The sequence below is a fragment of the Rhinoraja longicauda genome, chromosome 4 (assembly GCF_053455715.1).
Source record: "Rhinoraja longicauda isolate Sanriku21f chromosome 4, sRhiLon1.1, whole genome shotgun sequence".
Taxonomy (NCBI): domain Eukaryota; kingdom Metazoa; phylum Chordata; class Chondrichthyes; order Rajiformes; family Arhynchobatidae; genus Rhinoraja; species Rhinoraja longicauda.
Genome location: NC_135956.1, coordinates 83,369,446 through 83,385,541, shown reverse-complemented (window position 1 = coordinate 83,385,541; position 16,096 = coordinate 83,369,446). Strand labels below are relative to the sequence as shown.

Genomic DNA, 16,096 nt, shown 5'->3' with positions numbered 1-16,096 from the left:
CCCCCAGATTCTTGGGAGTCAGGAGTGGGGTCGGAACCGGGGCTCTGAACGGTCAGTGGGAAGGTGCGAGTCGGCAGGTCCGTCCGCTACATCTGACATCTGTCGTAAGGGCATCATTAAAACGAAGGTTTGCTGTATTGTCTGTGTGAAAGTTAGGAGAGAAGATTGAGAGCAGAGCTGATTCTTTCACGACAGAGGGACATGACCGGAAAGAGCATTCACCGCTCGCAATGCCATCTGTGGCCGCTCAGGGAATTTCAACTGAGCTCTTGTAATTTTGTCCGAATTATAGGGGTTGATGGACCATCAATTGCCTGCATGTTCAACCTGCATGCTTCAATTTTGCACCTTTCAGGATCTTTGTACATCCCACAGTATCTTGCAGCTCACAATCACAATCACAATCATACTTTATTAGCCAAGTATGTTTTGCAACATACGAGGAATTTTATTTGATATACAGACATAACAATAAAAAGCAACAGGACACACAAAATACACACAAAATACATGAACATCCACCACAGTGACTCCTCCACATTCCTCACTGTGATGGAAGGCGAAAAAAAGTTCAATCTCTCCCTTCTTTGTCCTCCAGCGGTCGGGGGCCTCTAACCTTCTGTTGACGGGACGATCTTGACTCCCGTAGCCGGCGGCGGGCCTTCCTCGTCGGGGTGATCACGTTCCTGCATCGGGGAGGGGGGAGGATCAGCTACCCCGCTCCGGTCGATCTACCCCGGGTCGGGGCTTGTCAAACTTCATGCAGCTTGGAGCTCCCAACTTCGGTCTCAACCTAAAACTGCGAGCTCCTTGATGTTAAAGTCCACAGGCCACGGTTGGAGTCTTGATCCCAGGCAATGGATCGCAGGCTCCGATGGTAAGTCCACGGCCCCGCGGTGGGGCTCAAAATCAGTCCCAGGCAAAGGCCTCCAGCTCCACGATGTTAGGCCGCAGAGCGACTGGAGATACGATCCAGAAAACAATCGCATCTTCGTCAAGGTATGAGATTGAAAAAATGTTTCCCCCGACCCCCTCTCCCATCCCCCACATAAAACAAACCAGAGAACATTAACACAGACTTTTAAAACTCACCAAAAATAACAAAAAAAGGATGAAAAGGACGAACAGACTGTAGGTGAGGCTGCCATCTGGGCGACACCCGGTGGACTGGTAACAGAGTATTTTATTGATGTACTAGACAAAGTGGACCCGTTGGGCCCAAACCTCTCCTGCATTGGTGCAGCACCCTGTCCTCCCCCCCTCCCCTCTCTCCTCAACCCCCCCTCCCCTCCCTTCTCCCCCACTCTCGCCTCTCTCCTCCATCCTCCCCTCCCCCCCCCCCCGCCTTTTAAACTTTAAAATGTGAATAACTTTAAAAATATAACACCGATTTCAATAAAACTACTTGCATTATCACTAAAGTGACAATGGTGAGTAAGATGGGCCTAAAATTGTCGCGCTATCGTAGCTGAAGTTTTTGGCTGAAGTTCAGTCACAAACAAGATAACAAACGAGAGTTTTAGTATATAGATGATTGTTATTGTAATTTTAGGGAAAAAAAGCAGCAACATTGTGCACAGCAAGCTCTTGGTTCTTGGCTCTTGGTCCTCCAAAATATTCCAAATGGAATTTAAACCGGAGGTGGCGGAGTATGGACTTAAGCAAGAAGGGCTTCTTGGAGAAAAAGAGCTATCTTAAATTTAGTTGCCTCTGGTTGAGTAACTATAGTCGGGTGAAGACTATTCCATGCTTTAATTGTGCGAGGGAAGAATGAAATGCTGTCCACATCTGTCTTGGTAGCTGGTATCTCGAATTGAATCGAATGCCCTCATCTACTCAAGAAGCGTAGTGTGGAATTGACCACGGGGGAACAAGGGGCCACAGTTTAAGAGTAAGGGGTAGGCCATTTAGAACGGAAATTTTTTTTCAGTCAGAGTTGTGAATCTGTGGAATTCTCTGCCTCAGAAGGCAGTGGAGGCCAATTCTCTGAATGCATTCAAGAGAGAGCTAGATAGAGCTCTTAAGGATAGCGGAGTCAGGGGGTATGGGGAGAAGGCAGGAACGGGGTACTGATTGAGAATGATCAGCCATGATCACATTGAATGGCGGTGCTGGCTCGAAGGGCCGAATGGACTACTCATGCACCTATTGTCTATTGTCCAGCTGTTATTTTTAGTGAAAAAGTAATATAGACACAGATGTTGAAAATCTGTAAAATGGACAGAAAAATGCTGGAAAAACTCAACAGCTCCCTGTGGAGGGACAGACAGAGTTAGAGTTCTTTTAAGCTGAACCCCTTTGATCAGAGGTTTTCTTCAGTGATACTGCTTCAGGGATAAAATATTGGGCAAGATACTGGATAGTCTTATCTTCAAAATAATGCCTTGGGTCTTTGACTTTCTATTGAGAACATATAGAGCCTCAAGATTAACATTCCAGCCCATGCACCATGTCTCTGATAGCACAGCATTTTCTCTTTGCATCGCTGAGTGCCAATCTTATTTCTGTGCTCATACATCTAAAGTGGAGCATGAACGTTCTCAGGGGATTGTAAGGTAAAGGGCATTGATTAAATGTACTAAATCAATACTGTAGTTTCAAGAACAGGTCAGAGGGTGGACATTCTGTGGTGTGACTCAAAACTGTTTCACCATCTACAGACCATGCAGGAATGTTACAGAACACTCTCCACTTGCCTGGCTGAGTTTCAACATTGATTGAGATAAAGCTCAACATTTACTCCTCCTACTAACAACACATACTACAACACGGTGGTTGCATCAGCCATTTTCTATAGAGTGGTCTGCTGGAGCAGCAGCATCTCAGCGGCGGAGGGGAAGAGACTTGACAAGCTGATCAGGAACGCCAGCTCTGTCCTGGGTTGCCTCCTCGACTCAGTGCAGGCGGTGGGAGAGAGGAGGATGATGGCAAAGTTAACATCGCTGCTGGACAACGACTCCCATCCCATGCAGGACACTGTCACTGCACTGAGTAGCTCCTTCAGTGACAGACTCCTTCACCCCAAGTGTGTGAAGGAGAGATATCGGAGGTCCTTCCTTCCCGCTGCAGTGAGACTGCACAACCAGCACTGCTCCCAGCGGACGAGTCAACAGTAACAGTTAAGGGAATACACAGTAAAATGATGACAATTTATCCTTGTCTTTACTTTTATTTATAATGAATGATCTCTTGCTATCCACTTTGCTTCTGTAACACTGTAAATTTCCCCGGTGTGGGACAAATAAAGGAACATATTATTATTATTATAACTGAGTGCAGCAAGTCAAGATCTTTGAATTCTACCACCTTTAAGGACAAGATCCCCAGACATTTTGAAACACCGCCCACAAATTCCCTACCAAGTTAAATTCTATCCTGCAAAATTCTACATTGCCATTGTCATTAAATCAAGCTCTTTTCCTGTGGAAGTGCCTTCGTCAGCTTCAGTCCTAGGAGGCAGGACTTTACCACCTCCTTGGGGGTAGTTGGGGATGAATCATAGCTGAGATGTATCAGTAAATATCCAGATCCCCTGCCTGAATTAAAATAGGTGGTGATCTGCAGCTGACAACCTACTGTGGAGGAGGGGCAAAACATTGTGAAGGAGCTCTAATTACATTGTTGGCCTGATGTAATAATCTGTATATTAACATAGATGCCACAAGTTAGACACTGCATGATTGAAGTATCGTTGTATAGGTTTTTTGGACTAGAAGAATAAAGAGAAATAACTATGCAACTGAAAATTATACAACACTATCTTTTTAGATCTCATCATTATGAGGCCTTTGAATTACTCTATTTAGATCATGACTCTTTTTAGGAAATTCTGAACACTACATTTTAAAAATCTAATTAAAAATGACCAATATACATCATTTTGCACAGTTGTAATTTCATCAGGCATCAATGGGCTCCGCTATCAAAATGCTTGTTTGGATTGATTTAGTTCTCCAACTAGTTGAGAGTTAAGTATAGGAGCAAAGAGGTCCTTCTGCAGTTGTACAGGGCCCTAGTGAGACCGCACCTGGATTACCGTGTGCAGTTTTGGTCTCCAAATTTGAGGAAGGATATTCTTGCTATTGAGGGCGTGCAGCGTAGGTTTACTAGGTTAATTCCCGGAATGGCGGGACTGTCGTATGTTGAAAGACTGGAGCGACTAGGCTTGTATACACTGGAATTTAGAAGGATGAGAGGGGATCTTATCGAAACATATAAGATTATTAAGGGGTTGGACACGTTAGAGGCGAGATACATGTTCCCAATGTTGGGGGAGTCCAGAACCAGGGGCCACAGTTTAAGAATAAGGGGTAGGCTGTTTAGAACGGAGATGAGGAAAAACTTTTTCAGTCAGAGAGTTGTAAATCTGTGGAATTCTCTGCCTCAGAAGGCAGTGGAGGTCAGTTCTCTGAATGCATTCAAGAGAGAGCTAGATAGAGCTCTTAAGGATAGCGGAGTCAGGGGGTATGGGGAGAAGGCAGGAACGGGGTACTGATTGAGAATGATCAGCCATGATCACATTGAATGGTGGTGCTGGCTCAAAGGGCCGAATGGCCTACTCCTGCACCTATTGTCTATTGTCTATAACAATGAGGCTTGTTTCATATGAGGAACAGAAAACTAATGGAAGTCTTGTCATTTATATTGTCGTGGAAGTGTCAGAGTCTTGTGATGAACAGATGGCAGGAAACACATCCCTATATTTCCAAAAGAATTGGTACCTTTAACACCCTTTTAGAATGAGTAATTAATTTTGCAATCCTTGGTTTATTTAGAGACTTTTTTATGCAACGTAATGTAGGATTGTAACTGAATACTACTCCCTGGACCTTAAGGTGAGTGGGACTGATGGGATATTTTTGTGTGTGCTAGGTTTCACCGACCCATAGTCATTCTGTGGGTGCTGGAGAACAACGTCAACAGCCCCTTTCTTCACAACCCTCTCCACCTAGACCTGTGGTTGGAGCAAGGTACAGTACACATTGCTTATTTACAATGTATAATACATCTGTTACATCTTCAAAACCAACAACAAACAGTTCAAGCCACATTGGTTTAATTATGGTAGAGTTGTAACCCAAAATGTTTACCCATAAAATATATATGATAGAGGGACACAATAAAATTGTGACCTATGTTCAGGATATTAAATATATTTTAATAAGGATCCTTTTCTTGTTTGAATTGAAGAAGCTTTCTCTCTGTATATTATTCTGAACATTTATTGTTAATAAAATTTATGTATTAATATGCATCTAGAAATATGATAGCTGGCAGCATAATTTTGTGTGCTAAAGGACTTGGTTTGAATTAAAAATAATATGTTAAGGAAAATCTGAGACTTGTTGCAAGTTGCAGAGTTTGCAATCTTCTTTTCTGTTCCTCTGGACTTCCAAATTGCAAATCTCCAGAGGAGACAGATGTATATAGTGAAAGCAATGGTGTGCCATGTATGCCAGAAGTTCTGTGACTTTTGTCTGTAGTCTTGTAACACAGTGGCAAAATTTCTGCATATGTGAAGCCTACTTCATCATCGTTGCAGGGGTAGGTGGCTGAATATGTTCCAGCCCATAGAATTCAGCTCTTGAAAGCAGCCTCAAGTAGGTCTCCTTTGAATAATGTTCTTTTCTTGCTCTTCACCAGGTTTCCTAAAACCGTATTCCGATACATCAACAAAATTGCCCCAAGCACTAATCCAGCACCCTCCCTCCACTACAGCCCACCCACCCACCCACCGTGGCACATAAACCTCATCTTGACATCCCTAACAATCTCCAGCCCTGCTTTTAACTCCCACCCTGGTTAAGGCAATCCGCTAATCCCTTTACATTCCTCAATTGTGTAGGACAACTTTTCTGAATACAACATATTCCCAGTAACACACAATTCCTTGGGCATCATGCACATTTTTGAATTTTAGACCCAACAATCAGCTCTAAACAAAATGTTCATTAGGCTGCACTTCGTGGGCAGTTTAAAATAACTGGTTATCATTGATTTTCTAGCCTACAGTGCCTTACTACATTAAAACAACTGAGTGTAATTTGTCTGTTACTTTAGTTGAACAGTGACTGATAAGCAAATACAATTAAAATCAACTGAGAATTACTTCTTCAAGAAAATGAAGAAAATGAAACATGAGTTGAATCTTTTAACGAGAAACAACAGAAATTTTTATACCTCAGTGAATAATCCACAAATGAAATTACTTAATTTGATTTTCTACATTGAGTGATTTGTGATCGTGCAACTTGATTAGATGGTCTTCATACGTTCGTAGGTCATAGGAGCAGAAGTAGACCATACGGCCTATCAAGTCTACTCTGCCATTCAATCATGGCCGATCTATCTTTCCCTCTCATTCCGATTTTCCTGCCTTCTCCCCATAACCCTTAACACCCTTACTAATCAAGTATCTGTCAATCTCCATCTTAAAATATCCAATGACCTAGCCTCGACAGCCATCTGCGGCGATAAATTCCAGATATACCACTCTCTGACGAAAGAAATTCCCCCTCATCTTTCCAAAGGTACGTCCTTTTATTGAGGCTATGCTCTCTGGTTCTAGACTCTCCCACTAGTGGAAACATCCTCTCCACATCCACTCTATTTAGTTAAGGCCTTCTTTAATCCTTTTCTTTAATGGTCATTAAATGACAATTGTTCTCGTGATTTTCATTAGGAGGTGTACTTAAAAGGGATAGATTCCTCCAAGCACCAATATAAATTTGTTTTTATTCTCACTTCCAGAAAAATCCGTGGGGAAGGAAAGAAATGCCGAAAAGTGTATGGTATGGAAAACCGGGATATGTGGTGTACTGCCTGCCGTTGGAAGAAAGCTTGTCAAAGATTTATTGATTAGAAGCGAGTTGTGAAAGGCCTTTCAGACAAATTTTTGGGCAGCTATTAAGAATAGTATTTTGAAGCACTAAACTGTTTTTTAAATAAATTTATAAATGTAGCAGCAACATTCATATCAAACGAGTTGCACTTAAAAGAAGTCTATGTGGAACTGAGCAGTAAACAGGCTACTCAGATAACGGTGATGGAAGATACATTACATGGAAATCTCATTCTGTGAGCAAGTGGACTCGAGTGATGAGGCAGTTCTGAAACAAATGCTTCTTTAATGGTTTGAAGTATTGACTAACCAGGAAATGAAGTATACTGCATTGCAAATTTATTATTTAGTCATGGAGGCTTCTCAGGAAGCATGATGGTTGTGAACATATTTCTGACACAATGAAGCACGAATGTGGTTAATATTTTTACCATGACTTCACTGTTCTCTTGATTAGTATGACATGCAATTTCTTTAAAATTTTATGGAACAAGGTGTTCTGTACAGAACACAAGTCTTCTCCCAACTTAATTCATCTCATACTATCAACATACCCTTCCACTTTATCCTAATGCATTTACTACCTTTCCCCTTAAATTAAGTTATTTGTTCCAGACACTCAATGCGATAACAAGTTCCACATTTCACAAATCTGGTAAAAAAAAATAGATGCTCCCCGCCTTACGATGCTTCGACTTACGATATTTCGACTTTGCGATGGTGCAAATGGCAGCGACCCTTTGCGAGCCGTAGCTCGCTTCCAGCTACATGATCAGGTGTATTAAATGCATTTCGACTTACTATATATTTTCGGTTTCCGATGGGTTTCTCGGAACGTAACCCCATCATAAGTTGAGGAGCACCTGTATTATTTTCTACTTCTTCTTCTTCTTGAGCCCTTTGCTCCTCTAGAGAGCATAGGCCATTGACAAATGTCCTCCACCTCACTCGGTTGTTGGCGGTTCTTTCAAGATCTCCCCAATTGTTTTATTTTCTACTGGTGTTTCTTATATGTTCTTTGCATCAGCTATTTACATGAGCAAAATGAATATGTGGATTATTGCATCCAATTGAAGGCATTAGAATGTAAGTCTTTATCTTCTGGGAGTTTGAGAGGGAACTGCAAGATTGGCTTCTGTGGAATGGAGGATGAAATCGTTTCTTCCCACCGGTGTGAAAAGCTTCATTGAAAGCAAAATTGATTGTGTTGCAACATAAAAAAGACAATGTGGGACACCAGCCAAGGATCTTTGTTTTTAATTGCAAAAAAGTAACAAACAGCTACGTAGTTTTAATTACAAACTAGTGGACTTGTTGGGGATGTGCATTGAACTGGATCATTGAACAAGGAATGTGCAATTGAACTGATGCCTGTTTTTTTAAACTTTATTACTGGAGGGTACCAGGGTTTGTTTAAATTTTGTCATGTTGGCTGCAGTCCTCTCTAACTTGTAAGCTTATACAACACATTCTCGGTGTGGAGGACAACACACCTAACCTATGGCAAGACAGTGGTGTGAATGTTCACAGTAAGCACAAAGGAAGTGATTTGTCAGAATGAACAGCTCACCCTCTGAAGAATGTATCTGAAATTAATGGAGATAAAATCAAGTTGATTCTGTAACCCACTCCATTTTATTGCCAAGTAGGCAGTGGGAATGAAAATTACCCATAAATTGTTGGCATTTCTCTTGGCTGGTAAAACCATAATATACGATACCTAACTTCATTGAAATGTCAACATGCTTATAAGCCATTTCTTACAGAAAATTGGAAACCAATCTCCTTGTGGGAAAATGAAAGGATATATATCTTTCATTACGCCCAGCCAAATAAAGCTGCCACTGCAGGAAATAGCACTATATGGGTTAATTTGATTTATGTTTCAGAAAGTAAATATGCTCTGTAATTATGTAAATTCCGAGGAGACAAGCTGGCATTAGAATTTAAACCATGTCAGACACCTGAATTATTGTGGAGTATGTAAGGAGGTTCAGCTAGGAGATACTTTTGGTCTGTTAACACAATTCCACTACAAGTGCATTGGAAAACCTGATTACAAACAAGTTCCAGGAAAGTTCTCAGCCATGTTACTAAGCTTTTCAATTATTCTTGACAAATTATAACGTGGCTAATTTATTGAAATGATCGAGAATTTGTCTTCCAAGTATTTTATTCCTTGACCAGGAATAATCTCCAAAGTATTTTTTTTAATTAGTTATATCAAACAGGAAAAAATTAAAAATTCAGTCCAGTCAAATAAATATTTCAAATACACAAGGCTGTTTTAGTTAATAAGACCATTTTTCATCTAAAAGGTCTCATAGTGATGTCCAAGTTTATTTGAAAGCAGTGGTCAACATGCACTTTCTAATGCTACGAGTTTCACACAGTGGAACGCAAACAAGATTGTGCTGACTTTGGATCACACACCTTTATTAGTAATTTTTGCCCTTTAAACACTGTTCCTACCAAGATTCGGACTAATTATAAAGCACAATTTGTTCAAGAAATATACTTTGTGAAAAATATGTAAAGGTTGTCTATTCCAAAATTTGGATTGGGGGACTGAGAAAGCATAAATCATGATTGTGCATTGTGGCATAGTTTGTAACTTTCAAGATGGAACCAGTCAAACCTGCATATATATTTTATAGCCAGCCACCAATGACAATTCCTACAACTAGTTTGCACTGCTAAACCAAATGTGACAATGTTTCTGAATGATGCACTTAAGGACGTTAGAAAGTAGGTAATACCTGTTCATTAAACATTCTTAAGTTTGATGAACATTTGTAGGAAAAAAAAGTTAGGGTGTTTGCACATCCCTTCTTATAAATATATATATTTGTGTGTGTATATAAAATGCCTATTGTGATAATATTGCAAACATGTTTTGTGAATTTCTAATTGGTTGCCCAAGTGGCATTCACTTTCCTAAGTTATAGGAATGCTCTTATTCTCTATTGAGCCAGTTGTGCTGCAGCGTTTTATCTTATTAAGTCACATTGGGCGCACTGTGCCTGAATACATCAAAACTACAAGGTGCTAATTTTAAGATCAACCAAAGCCATGCTTTTATTCCTCTTGTCTAGCAGATATGACAGTAATTCTCTCCTAGCCAAAAATAAACATTTATGCAATGCATTACAAACTATTTATATTCTAGAAATAGGCCACATGGACCAATATGTCTCTGTAGGTGTTTATACATCACATACAATCATTCTGTCTTACAGCATCTCACTCTAATTTACTCAACCTGCATTCTATTAAATACTTTTTACCCACACTCTAAATAAATCTTTGATTAGATATTGATTTTCTAATTCTTAATTGTCAAAACATTGAGACTTAAAGTTCTAATATTCTAAGAGCAAGCAGTTCTATTTTATTCAATTATTTAATACAGCAATACCACATTTCTTCAGGTTATCTAATCAAACCTATCCTTGGGCTAATGGCTAGACTGTTTCTCCTTTTTTCCCCACCAAACACTCAAAGATCAATTGTATGTTAAGCTGAGCTAGTTTATTTATTTGAATCTCAAGAAACTATTGAAAGTTTATACAAACGTCATATCCATGAGCAAAATCTCGAATCAAATTGCTCATGTAAACTTGCAAGTTAACAATGGAGAATTGTAAGCCTTTTCTTCCTAAATTCCGGTCTCTTATCTCCAGTTGCGGTCATTGTGTTAAAGAAAACAAATATTAAAGAATATTAGGAAAAATAAGAATGGACCCAGTTGACCCTTTTAATTAGTAATTATTGACAATTTTGAAAGTACAGATGAACCCGCTTTGCAGGAGTTTGCGTTCCTAGAAATTTCGGAACACGATTTTCCGTTACTCAAAGCCCTGTCATTGCGCACACGTGAAAAAAAAGAGTTGAAAATAAATTATTTATTTACTATTTTTAAGTAAGTTCCTTGAGAGTAAATTTGACTTTGTATCTCAAACACTTGGGTAGTCATTAGGTCGTGATAGGAGCAGAATTAGGTCATTTGGCCCATCAAGTCAATCGTGGCTGATCTATCTCTCCCTCCAAACTCCATTCTCCTGCCTTCTTCCCAAAACCCTAGACACCCGATTTGTGATTTGTCAATTCTGTTCAGATGCATTAAATTACTGTCTTATGACAGAAGAAAAATATTGTTATTCATCATCTTCTAAAATCTTATCACAAGGTATTCAACAATACATTGTCACATTATATGAATCATTTACTCTTAGGTGATACAAAAAATATTTTTGTTTAACTTAAGGAACAAGGTAGTTTTCTACCAAAGAAATGCCAGATTGTACATTTGAAACACAAAGCAATTCTTAATATTTTTTTACAATAATACAATTATTATATTACAATAATAAATTACAATTTTATCACAATTTTTTCCCATTTTGACACTGCTATTCTTTGTTCTTCCTGCACATTTCAAACTGCATTGCAATTCCCATGGCATGCCATAATTATGGCATTTCCACATACATGTTTTACCAAGTTGATTTTTCTCTGTTTCTGACATCTTCCTGTAGAATTGTCTGCTAACCCACCCTTTTTTAGTAGAAAAAAACTTAACGTGCAATACACTAGGAATTAATAAAAATCATGGAAAGTATTGAAATAGATGTTAAGAATTGCAGAAAAACTTGTATGCTTATTATATGTGAGGAAGAAGCTTGGGCCCATATTTTACCACACCCCAGAATAATTTAGTTAAACCCAATTTGTGGTAAAAATGCATTTAAAAAAAAATCCTGATGGAGAGTAAATCAATATAAATAAATCAGATTGTGGAAATTTGGTAATTTGAGTCACTGTGAAATTATTTTGTATCTGTTAGACAAGACCTTTAATAGTTTGGCTGAAAAGTGACTATAAAGTACATTCTCAAATGAAATTAAGATTTACAAATGTCATCAAACGATTTCTTGGTGCTGAAAGACACAAACTGCAGTTGCCACAGGCAGCACATGGCAAAATAGTTTTTGAAGGATTGAAGTATGTCAAATGATATTCATGAACAAGTGTTTCCAAGTTAATGAATGTTGTTTTGCTTCCAAAGGATATTGTATTTGCCAATACGTAGACCAACATTACTTGCCAGAAAGAAAATAAAACCTCGGATTGCTATTTTCACAGGTTTGTTAAATGGCAGAAAATGTTGGACAGTACTTTATTCAAGCCATAACAAATTTTCTAGTGTAAGAAAATAACTGCAGATGCTGGTACAAATCGAAGGTATTCATTCACAAAATGCCGGAGTAACTCAGCAGGTCAGGCAGCATCTCAGGAGAGAAGGAATGGGTGACGTTTCGGGTCGAGACCCTTCTTCGAGACCCGAAACGTCACCCATTCCTTCTCTCCTGAGATGCTGCCTGACCTGCTGAGTTACTCCGGCATTTTGTGAATAAATAACAAATTTTCTTATGTTTGGACTAGTAGGATTTACTCAGGAGAACAAGTGCAGTATCATTGTTTGTCATTTGTCGGGGGATTTGGACGCACCACAACTGCACACCATATTTAGCTTTGAATGAAATCATCGATAAATTGAAATTGTCATAAAACTGCAAAAAAGGTTAGGAAATAGAAAAATATATTTTGACCCAGAAAATTGCTGTCAATTTAGTAAACCTCAATTTCTCGCTGTGGATCTTACATGATTCCCCCCTCTCTCACTCAATCTCTATATCCTTCTCTCTGCTCTCTGAGTCTCTCCCTCTCTCTGTGTCTTTGCAGCATTACAAATCTCTCTCTTAGCAGCATTGATGTACAGCGATATCTTGCTATTGCAAACATTTTTGTTTCTATTGCTTTCCCTCTCTCTCCCCCCCCCCCCCCTCTCTCTCTCTCTCTCTCTCTCTCCCTCGCTTATTTGGACTTCTTGGTGATTTATTCAAAATGTTGACATCTAAATTTCAGCAGAGTTCCATCTACATGGGTTTTTTTCTAAATGATGTCTCTAAATTTCTGAACTTGTTTTCCAAATTGAAGCATTCTTTATGGCCAATGGAAAGGCTCATGGTGTGACATATATGTGCAGTTGTAGTAAATGTAAAAATCTCCTTTTGAAATGGTTGATTGAATGTAATAAAACTGCAAGCTATGCATCTTGTAATTTTGTCTGTTATACTGCAGTCTGATTACACAAGTGATGAGTAAAACATTCCTCTGTACAAATCTGCCTGGTTGTCAAACATCTCTGTAAGCGTTTAAGGTGTAAACTTTATCAGATTGTTAATAATATTTTGTATTATTTGGGAAAATAATGGTGCAGAAGAATTTAATAGAGCACCTTGTCACTCTTGGACAATTGGTGGTACGGTTACTCTGGCTAAAATCCATCTCACAGTTAAGGAAATCTGCAACTATAATTTAATGGATAGCATATTCTTATCAGGAAACTAACACGTTCACAATAGTAGATTTCAAATGCTAAGTTGTACAATGGGTTGGTTAACTGACCTCAATAATACACAATAGACTGATTAAAAGTGCAGATATACGTGAACTGAAATTCCAAATTTATTTTAAGGCGGTTCAATCCAACACTTGGAATATGGTAGGATGAAAGTGATTTTAGTGGGCTTTTCATCCAGAGATATGGATTAACCATCCAAATATACAAATTCAAAAATCAGCAAAGCTACTGGAGTATTTAATTCAATTCATTAAATGGTATTTGTAACAATGACAATGAAACCAGCAGATTTTTTGTAAAACGACAACTCTTCTAAGAAAGGACATTACCTGTCACTACCCAACCTCGCGGGTGTGTGAAGCCCTCCGGATACTCAGCAATGCCTTTATTGCTCACCAAAATGGCTTTGCAAGCCATTTAGTGGAAAGGTAGTTAGGGGTAGCTGGACTTAGCAGCAATGTCCACATCCCATGAATGAATAAAGAAGAAAATTCACAAAGAACACATAACTCCTTTAATAAATATTCCAAAGTTAAAATCAATGTTGCAACATTACATATGAAAATGAATATTTTGGGCATATGCTGTTACAATCTCAATAACATAGATATAACTTCATACATTGTAGGCTGTTTTCATGTCGCACCTGCAAGTATCCTCATCTCTCCATGTGCGGCTATTGCAACTTCATATCATCAGACCAAACCGTTTTTAACAGGCAAACTAGGTTTATATATATATATATATGTGCTAATCCGAAGTCTTTATGAAATAATGAAAATGATACATGCATCATCTAAGGATGAATTGACTCTGACTCTAACACAGTGCATTCTGAAGAAAGGGTCAACATGAATGTTCACTCAGTCATATAGACCTGGGAAGTTTCTAGATCACCTACAGTGCTGTATAAATTGGATGAGGATAGTGATAAAAGATTGACAGTAAACTCCTGTACTTCATTATCCAATTGTTCTGAAAACCCAATCAATGGCATCTATTTCACCAAGTGCTGATTTCCATGCTCCCTTTCACACACTAGGGCTCTGGTTTCTATGCTCTCTTTAGCACACCAGCGCCCTGATTCGTTTGTTCCCTTTAATATATCAGGACCCCGACTCCCATACTCCATTCATTAGGGTTCTGATTCCCAGACTACCATTAACACATTGGGACCCCTGTTCCTATGCCCACTTTAAATTTACTAGGTGTAGGAAAGAACTGCAAATGCTGGTTTAAATCGAAGGTAGACACAAAATGCTGGAGTAACTCAGCAGGACAGGCAGCATCTCTGGAGAAAAGGAATAGGTGACGTTTCGGGTTGAGACCTTTCTTCAGAATTTATCAGGGTCTGGTTCCTGCATTCCCTTTAACTGTACCAGTGTCACGTTTTACACACTTCCTTTATACTTCCCGGGCTGACTAGAAAACATACTAGCATGTGTAGCATGTTAAAAAAGAAGTAAATGAAAGTGTGTCCGATTATTGGAATAATACCAAATAGTCTGGAAGATCAGACTGTCCAGAACCACCAAAGTCCTTAGCGTTTCGGAATTATCAGAGTTACACAGTGATTGGTTTCAATTTACCAAGGCAAGGTAATGGTAAAACTAGCCATCGTTCCCAATCTTGATGTGTAGGTTTAAACTGAAGATAGACACAACAAGCTGGAGTAACTCAGCGGGAAAGCTGAAGAAGGGTCTTGACCCGAAACTTCACCGATTCCTTCTCTCCAGAGATGCTGCCTGCCCCACTGAGATACTCCAGCTTTTTGTGTCTATCTCCCAATCTTGATAGTTATTTGGGCGAGGGAAGAAACATTTGCCTTCTCCTTGAATAAATTGAGTATTCACTTATTAATTTGTTTCCCTAAATATTATGGATTAGTTCAACTCAGCTTCCAAACTCATGTCTTGGATCGGGACCCTGGCTCCAAATTGGTGACAGGTGGCCTCAAAGGCATCCATTCATCTTAGAAACATAGAAACATAGAAAATAGGTGCAGGAGTAGGCCATTCGGCCCTTCGAGCCTGCACCGCCATTCAATATGATCATGGCTGATCATCCAACTCAGTATCCCGTACCTGCCTTCTCTCCATACCCCCTGATCCCTTTAGCCACAAGGGCCACATCTAACTCCCTCTTAAATATAGCCAATGAACTGGCCTTCATTGCATCATACAGTCAAGGTTAACTGAAAAATAAAATTCCCTGGCATGAATATGTGACACTGCAGTAGATTCCTTCTACATTTATTTCTCTCCTCATGGGCTACCATTGTCATTTCCCACCTTTGCTCACACACAAAAATATAAATAAGCTGTAAGGAGTTTGTAAATTGGAGCTGACTAAGCAATTCTTTTTTGGGGGTATATTTTGAATATCAAGCACCCACCTCAGTTAAAGCCAAAACAAAACCACCACCTTTCCTGACTAAATTCTGACTGAGTAATCTACCATTGGAAAACTGAATGTGCATATGAAGTAATATTTTGCTATGTTATTACCTATGTAGGTAATAGAAAAAATGTTTCTAAAATGAATCATGGATAAAGATTTCACCTTAACATTAACATTCCAAGCCTGAAGATAGCAACTCCTGTTTCTCACTGAAATCAATGTTCGGTGTGATATTCATGACTGTTAACTAATAGGAGGAAATTTCTGTGCTGGTGACTAACATACTGTACATATTACAAGCTTTAACTGTTTGATATAATGCTTTATTTCACATTTCACTACTAAGGAGACAGTTAAATCATTGTGTTGTTAGTGTCCGTGACAGAGTAGCTGTACATTTCTGTGGAATTTAGGGCTCAACTGGCCTG

The 16,096-nt window shown here is 39.1% G+C and overlaps 1 protein-coding gene across 1 annotated transcript in view; it reads left to right on the top strand.

Moving 5' to 3' along the window:
• Positions 1-12,102, top strand: part of znf704 (zinc finger protein 704) — a 161,405-nt gene extending 149,303 nt beyond the window's left edge. The window contains exons 8-9 of the mRNA XM_078398206.1: positions 4,873-4,970; positions 6,751-12,102. Of these exons, the coding sequence (XP_078254332.1) occupies positions 4,873-4,970; positions 6,751-6,862 (210 nt within the window). The 3' untranslated portion in view covers positions 6,863-12,102. The remainder of the gene's footprint in view (positions 1-4,872; positions 4,971-6,750) is intronic.
• Positions 12,103-16,096: the final 3,994 nt, after the last annotated feature.